This window comes from Rhagoletis zephyria, unplaced genomic scaffold, assembly GCF_001687245.7.
Source record: "Rhagoletis zephyria isolate East Lansing unplaced genomic scaffold, Rhagoletis_zephyria_1.1 Rzeph_scaffold_08451, whole genome shotgun sequence".
Taxonomy (NCBI): domain Eukaryota; kingdom Metazoa; phylum Arthropoda; class Insecta; order Diptera; family Tephritidae; genus Rhagoletis; species Rhagoletis zephyria.
Window position 1 is genome coordinate 15,613 of NW_016165531.1, and position 7,353 is coordinate 22,965.

The following is a 7,353-nucleotide window of genomic DNA, read 5'->3' on the forward strand; positions in this document are numbered from 1 at the left end:
AATTTATGTTCCCCATGTAACGGTTATAAAATACTTTAAATCCGCACTATCTGCATTAACTAAAAATATACATTGGAATATTTAAATATTTAAATTTAATATTTAAAAATGAGTTCGCAATATGTCCGCAGCTCAGGTTGATTTGAAGAAATCCGTTTAAATTTTTCGAATTACATCTACTTGAATATAGGATAGGCAGGGTTGCATACAAATGGTAGTTCCGTAAATATTTAAAATATGTTAGTTCATTCAATATTTGCATCTGGGCCAATAAATAACAACAAATATAGCCGAAAAAAACAAAGTTTCAATTAAAACGAGTTTTTATAACCCCCCATAAAATTCCGATTAATTTTAAATACGAAAATAACGATATTTTTTCATGGAGATTTATTTTTTTAATATACCTTGTTTATACCTACACAAAAACCGGATTAGCAAAAAACCGATTGGACTCAACATATATTTCTTTACAGCATTTATCCCCCTGTCTTTATAGCGCACTCGATAAAGTCTTATTCAAAAGTAAACAAAATTGCTATTTTTAAACGACATTTTTTTAATAAATAATTTGCGCGGTTGACCGAAATGGAAACAAACAATAATTGTAATTTATTATAACAATAATACGAATTTAAAACGGGCTGTATAAAGAAAACCAGCCTATTGTCACTTCACTTTCCAATGGTGCTGATTGCTGCAAGAATTATTTAGCGATTTAGAGCATAATCAACACAATATATGCACATAAATATGTATTATTTCACAGATCTCAGGGTCAGCTTAGAAATACGTTACCAAAATTATATAAAATTTAAGTAGGAATTATTTTTATTTATAACGTAAAAGCGCTATCTGACCCAATCTGATAAGTATATTTCCCCTAAAGTTAACCCATTTTATTTAATTTGTCTCTCGTGAAAATATATATTTTATTTATAATTTTCAGATATGTACATATATTTTAAATTTTTGCTTTAATTTTTGTCTCCTTTTAATATTTAATTAGATACCTTAAGATTAAAATAAGCTTAAAACGAAACAGCACGGCAACCGTTTTCTGTTCATCTTGAGAACACAAAACCCTCTTTTGTTAAAATTCGGCGCTGCACAAAATCCTAGCTTTCCCAACAAAATACCACTTCGCAACCCTGGATTTTCACGAAGCGTTTCATTCGGGTCGTAGTTTTGCAACTTCGGGCAATTCGGTGTTGTATGCCATATTGGCTGCCATATTGTTCACACTGTCATCGCCATATTGAACACCCTGTCAACTATCTGTCAACCCTAAGATATCTCACTTGTATTCTTCCACAATGTTTTCGATGTCGGTCCGAACATGGTATTAGGGTGGCCTGTCAGAAAATTTTTCAGCAACGCCCTATTTCTAGGGATGGAAGCGATTAATCAATTGATTAAGTTCATCGATCATTTTTGTTCAATTTACGATTTTGGGCCTGTGCCAATTGATAGAAAAGAAGAAATTTTGACGGCTCAAAGTAAAAATTTGACATTTTTCGTGGTGAATATGAACGTCAGAATTTTACCTAGCTCATGGGGCTAGGTAAAATTTTGTCAGCTTATAAACATGTATGTACACACATTAAAGGTCTGCATCGGAATTCAGTATGCTTCACAGTGCAAGTTTTCCTCAAATATTTAAACTACTCATACTCTAACAAAAAGGGCATGGAAGGAAGAGAAGTGAAGATACTGAGAGCTGTATACATAAAAAAAGTACTCAAACAAATTATGTTCCTAAAAAAGAGGAACATATATCAGCAGTACCATGCTGTTAAACTTCCACAAAAAAGATATTCCTTCACAAGTATTTTTTGAGTATTTTTGGAAGTTTTCGTTTAAAGGTAAGACCGCACTAAGTGACGCGACACTGCAGCGGCACTGCGCGACACGGCGCGACACTTTTTTGTATATCGCACTGAAACTGCAGCGGCGCGACACTTCGCTGCAAATTTTTTAATTTATTTGTGTGAAAACCTTCAAAGAAGATGGATGCCAGTGACGCTGATGTAATGTTAATGCCTTTTATTTTCCTTGACGAATTCTTCTGAAATATTATGTTTCTTTACATACAATTTTTTTCTCGAATGAAATGCATGTGAATATTCACTCACAATTCGAAATCAATTTCTTCAAGTTAAAAATATAGTACGAAATGTTATGTCGCTCCGCTGGGTATACCGCACTATGCGGCTCCAGAACTGCGCGACAAGACGCGACGCGACATTTTTGCCTAGTTGGTCAACTTTGCTGCGCAGCGTCGCGTCGCGTAGCTCCGCTGCAGCGTAGTGCGGTATGCTCCATAAGAATCCATGCAAAGAATATTTTGCCGCGCTGTGTAGTGTCGCGTCGCGTCGCCTAGTGCGGTCGTACCTTAATGCTACATAATTTTAATGTTAGAGCTGACTCTTATGTTAAATAGCAAACATGGGGAAATAATGTAGGGCGCTCCGAATATTTAGCTAACAGCATATTTTTATAAAGAAAGTGGACTCATTTTATACAAAGAACCAATTTTTATGTGTACTGTCCCAGAACGCCACATATTAAATGAATATTTTACACTTTGAAATTTAATCTGGCTACTCTGTAAACTGATCGCTGTTTGCCTTTCTGCTTATTCATCGTTTTCCCTATGTCCTGTATCGCGGCGAATTCATTCGGCTTCATTTATATTCCGTCCTTGTTAAATTTTGTACATCCGTTGGCAAGCACCCGGAAAGGCACACAGCTGTGAGTAAAGCAAATCAATTTTATTAAATATGTATTTATGTGCTAAGACTGAAATAATGTTTTATGTTTAGAAATAAACCACAGCTATCGCAGGAGAAATTGTGCGTTAAATTCGCTTATTGATCCGGGGCCAACGACAACTTTATTTCGCTATATTGCAGCATCAGTGCCAATGCTGTTTCTTTGATTTGCCAGCGAAGCCCTACGCTACCGGTACATTTGCGACGGCCATCGCAGCGCCCCCGTTATTTGCGGTCGTAGCGTTACAGTTGGTTTTTTTCACATTCAATGCATTTAGGAATGTGAACCTTTTTGCCGCCAATCTTTGTTATGTGCACAACGTTTGCGATATTTTAAAATTCGACTGTCACATACGTGCCACCACTTGCGCCACATAAATTTGTTTTGTCGTCTTCTCCTCCACGCATGGAACGGACACCGCCACGTAGAAGCGCCCGCCTCATGAATAACACCAGCAACGCCACCGGTGCCTATAGTAGGGCCGCCACAACCGACCAAATGCCTATCGACGATGGAGCCCCAGCCGCCCAGCCGTTCACACGGTCGCAGGCCGGTGTCACGCCAAATCCCCGAAAATAGCTCTGCCAGTCATAACTTCGACGACATCGAGAGACGCATAGCCATGCTGGAGGTCAACTTGAGCGACACCCAGGTACAGTTGCGAGAACGTGAAGCCCAAAATGAAGTTCTTGGAGCAGCGTTATTGAGCAACGGTAGTTCTGCCGTTACTTAGGCCAGCAGCGTAGTCGCGGAGTCGCAGTCAACACCGCCAGCGCCGCCGCGATTAACGCTAACGCAATTGGGAGCATCGCTAACAAACGCATTGCCAACTAACGTACAGTCGGATACCTCTACGCCCTTTATTTAAGCCCCATCTATGCCGCCACCTACTTAAGTGAACTTGTACAGTTTCATACCACAGCCCGTTATTGGTAGCGCAATGTCTGGTAATTTGCGCAACGCTTCAGCGCTACACACGAACGATGTATTTTCATCGCAATCATCGAGCGCTCCGATACCAACAACTCAAGCACATAGTTTTAACTTCCCTAAGAAATTGCTAGACTTGCCTGATTTTAGCGGTAGGTCAGAAGACTGGCCCGTATTTTATGCAGCCTTTATGGAGTCGACGGCGGCATATGGGTATAGTAATTTTGACAACAACCAGCGTCTTCAAAAGTGTTTAAAAGGCGATGCGCGCGAGACGGTGAAATCGTTGCTGATCCACCCTAACAACGTCGGATGCATTATTGAACAGTTGAAGTTCAGGTTTGGGCGCCCAGGGCAACTGGTTCGTAGTCAGTTAGCACAGGTTAAGGAAATAGCGCCAATTCCCGAGAACCTTTTGAGTAAGCTAATACCGTTTGCGACCAAAGTAAAAAACATTTGTGCTTTCTTGCAGTCAGCTGGCGCCGAACATCATATCTCCAATCCGATGTTGCTTGATGAACTTATCGCGAAGTTACCCATGAGCAAACGCATTGAGTGGGGCAGGTACGCGACTGTTCTGCAGATGCGAGCTACTACACTACATTTCAGTGATTGGCTTACATCACTTGCCAACGTTATATGCACGGTTAACGATGAATGTCAAGATGCCGCTCGTGAGCCCAAACGTCGCATGTTACTCCATTTGGACGAGACGATTTCGAGAAAATGCCCGTTATGCCAGGGCCAGCACAAGCCAGCTGACTGCAAGCGCCTAATTGAAGTAACGGTGAGCGATCGATGGACCGAAGTTAAATCGAGGCGATTATGTTTCGCCTGCCTGAATGCGGGTCACAGTACCAGCAATTGCAGAAGACGTAAGGTTTGTGGTATCGATGGGTGCAAACGGTCACATCACAGATTGCTCCATGAGTCCCTGTCAGAGCGCCCGTCAGCTCCCTCCACGTCATCGTCACGAAGCGCCGCCCGCTCTGCGTCATCACGGTCTACGTCGCCACCGAACAATCCTCATCAGCAACCGCCTGGCGATAAAGGAGCAACAGTACTAAGTTGTGCTACCAACTCTCCAGAGAAAAAGCTGCTTGATCGCATCCAGCCGGTCACGTTATACGGAAAGCAACGCCGCGTCGACACCTACGCTTTACTCGATGAGGGATCATCTATAACGATGCTCGTTAGTAGCCTTGCAAAGGAGTTAGACTTGCAAGGACGGCCACACAGTTTGCATGGTTAATGGTCCGGAGGACATGTGGTTCAAGAGCCTACCACTTTAGTTGGCCTACATATAAGCGGTGCTGGTATGAAAAAAAGGCACAGACAGCAACGAGTTCACGCCGTACGAAACCTTCAGCTGCCGATACAAAGCCTTAGCCGCACCGATTTAATACTGGACGACAAAGAAGTGCGGCATATGCCAGTGCAGCCCCAATCCGGTGCGACCCCACGACTCCTCATCGGCATAGACAATTGCCACTTGGGTTTATCATCGACCACCGAACTAGGCTGGGTGGTGTTCGGTCCAGTTAGTAAATGCTCGCCTTCGCCTATAACGTGCCTATTTGTGAAGTCCAGTCGGGATGAAGCGCTTCATAACATGGTCGCTAATTTTTTGGAGACTGAGAGCTTTGGTGTGAGACCATTGCCACTTATCGAAAGCGAGGCCGACATCCGTGCACGAGCCATCTTGGAGTCGACAACCTGTTGTGTTGGATCACGCTTCCAAACTGGACTGCTATGGAAGCACGACGACGATCAATTGCCAGATAGCTACGGAATGGCGCTCAATAGGTTAAGGAGCGTTGAAAGAAAAATGAGTCGTGATGTTGGATTTTCTGTCGCCTATAAGCAAATCATTGACAGCTACGTTGAGAAGGGCTACGCGCGTAGACTCACAACGTCAGAGCTCGCTTTGTCGATGCCATGTAACTGGTACTTGCGGCATTTCGCGGTAGTGAATCCCAACAAGCCGTCCAAACTGCGAATCGTGTTCGACGCTGCCGCCGAGGTCAATGGTATCTCCTTAAACAGTCGTCTACTTAAGGGGCCACAAGAATACAAACCGTTGCCGTTTATTCTTTTCCGGTTCCGTGAAAGGCCAGTTGGCTTGTGTGGCGACAATAGGAAAATGTTCCACCAAGTGCTTGTACGCCCAGAGGATAGACGCGCCCAGAGATTTTTATGGCGGGACGGTGACTATGTCCGAACTCCCGATGTGTACGAGATGCGCGTGATGACGTTTGGAGCTGATTGCTCACCTTGTGCGGCCCACTACGCTAAAACACGAAACGCGTTAGAACACGGCAGCGACAGCCGCTATACAGCCCGCGCTGTAACCGCTATTTTAGAAAATCATTATGTGGACGACTTCGTACATAGCTTCAACTCGCCAAGGGAAGCCATCAACATCGGGGCACAGGTAAGAGCGATTCACATGGGCGCCGGCTTCGAGCTTCGCAATTTTACATCGAACTCGACGGAGGTGGTTGCTGCATTGGATGGCGTTGACGTCGATAAGGCTATTGCGGTAAAGAACGGTCTGGGCACTGAGCGGGTATTGGGTTTGCATTGGAACTCAACGACTGACAACTTTAAATTTCGACTCAAGTTCAATAACGTGAGTGAAGCGGTGATGAGCGGTACTAGATGTCATACGAAGAGGGAGCTCCTCAGTGTGGTCATGTCCATATTTGATCCGCAGGGGCTCCTGGGTAACTTTGTTGTCACGGCGAAGCTGCTAATGCGAGAGGTGTGGAGACATGAAACGCGCTGGGATGAGCCACTTCCAGTCAACATTGGTGCGTCATCGGAAAAGTGGCGGAAGCAACTGCCATCGGAAATCAGGTATACCTGTCCTCGATTATACTTCCGCAAGGGTGCGCCGGAAATACTACAGCTACACACATTTGTTGACGCCAGCGAGAACGCCTTTGCTGCCGTCACGTATTGGAGAGCCAAGAACGCTCGCGGTGAGGTGGAGGTTGCCTTCATTTGCGCGAAATCTGAGTGCGCTCCATTTAAGCCGCTTACTATACCGCGCTTAGAGCTGCAAGCTGCCGTTCTAGGGACGCGGCTACAACAATCCGTATGCGAAGCACACTCCTTTAAACCCGACAAACGTTTTCTTTGGTGTGATTCATCGACGGTTATTAAATGGGTTCGAAGCGAGCACCGTAAATATAAGCCGTTTGTTCAGCACATAATTGTTGAAGTTTTAGCCAGCACTCAAGTGTCCGAGTGGCGATGGATACCTACGGTAGAAAACTTGACCGACGAAGCCACGCGCGCGAACCATGCAAATCGCGTTTCGACCTACTGCGCGCTGGGTACAAGGTCCGTCGTTTCTGCGAGAAGAGGAGCAAGCCTGGCCCTCCGAAGATGCAGTTCCCCCCGAATCAGAAGAGAACGATGAAGAGCTACGACCACAACACGCATTAACCATCGTAAGCCAAAATTTCTTAAACCTTAATCGCTTCTCTTCATACAACAGGTTGTTGAGGACTACAGCCTGGGTTATACTGTTTGTCAAAACTTGTCGCCGAATCCAAATTAAGACTCCTTACGGTCTAAGTACTGGCGATCTCTAAGCGACGAAACTGCGAATCCTTCCCCGAAGAAATGCAGCACATACGC

General features: G+C 44.3%; 1 protein-coding gene across 1 annotated transcript; it reads left to right on the top strand.

The window, feature by feature from the left end:
- Nucleotides 1-3,715: 3,715 nt before the first annotated feature.
- LOC108375062 (uncharacterized) lies at nt 3,716-7,053 on the top strand (the record flags this gene model as incomplete). Its single annotated transcript, XM_017631142.1, has 2 exons — nt 3,716-4,897; nt 5,075-7,053. Coding segments are annotated over exons 1-2 (3,161 nt in total), but the record flags the coding sequence as incomplete, so codon positions are not given.
- Nucleotides 7,054-7,353: the final 300 nt, after the last annotated feature.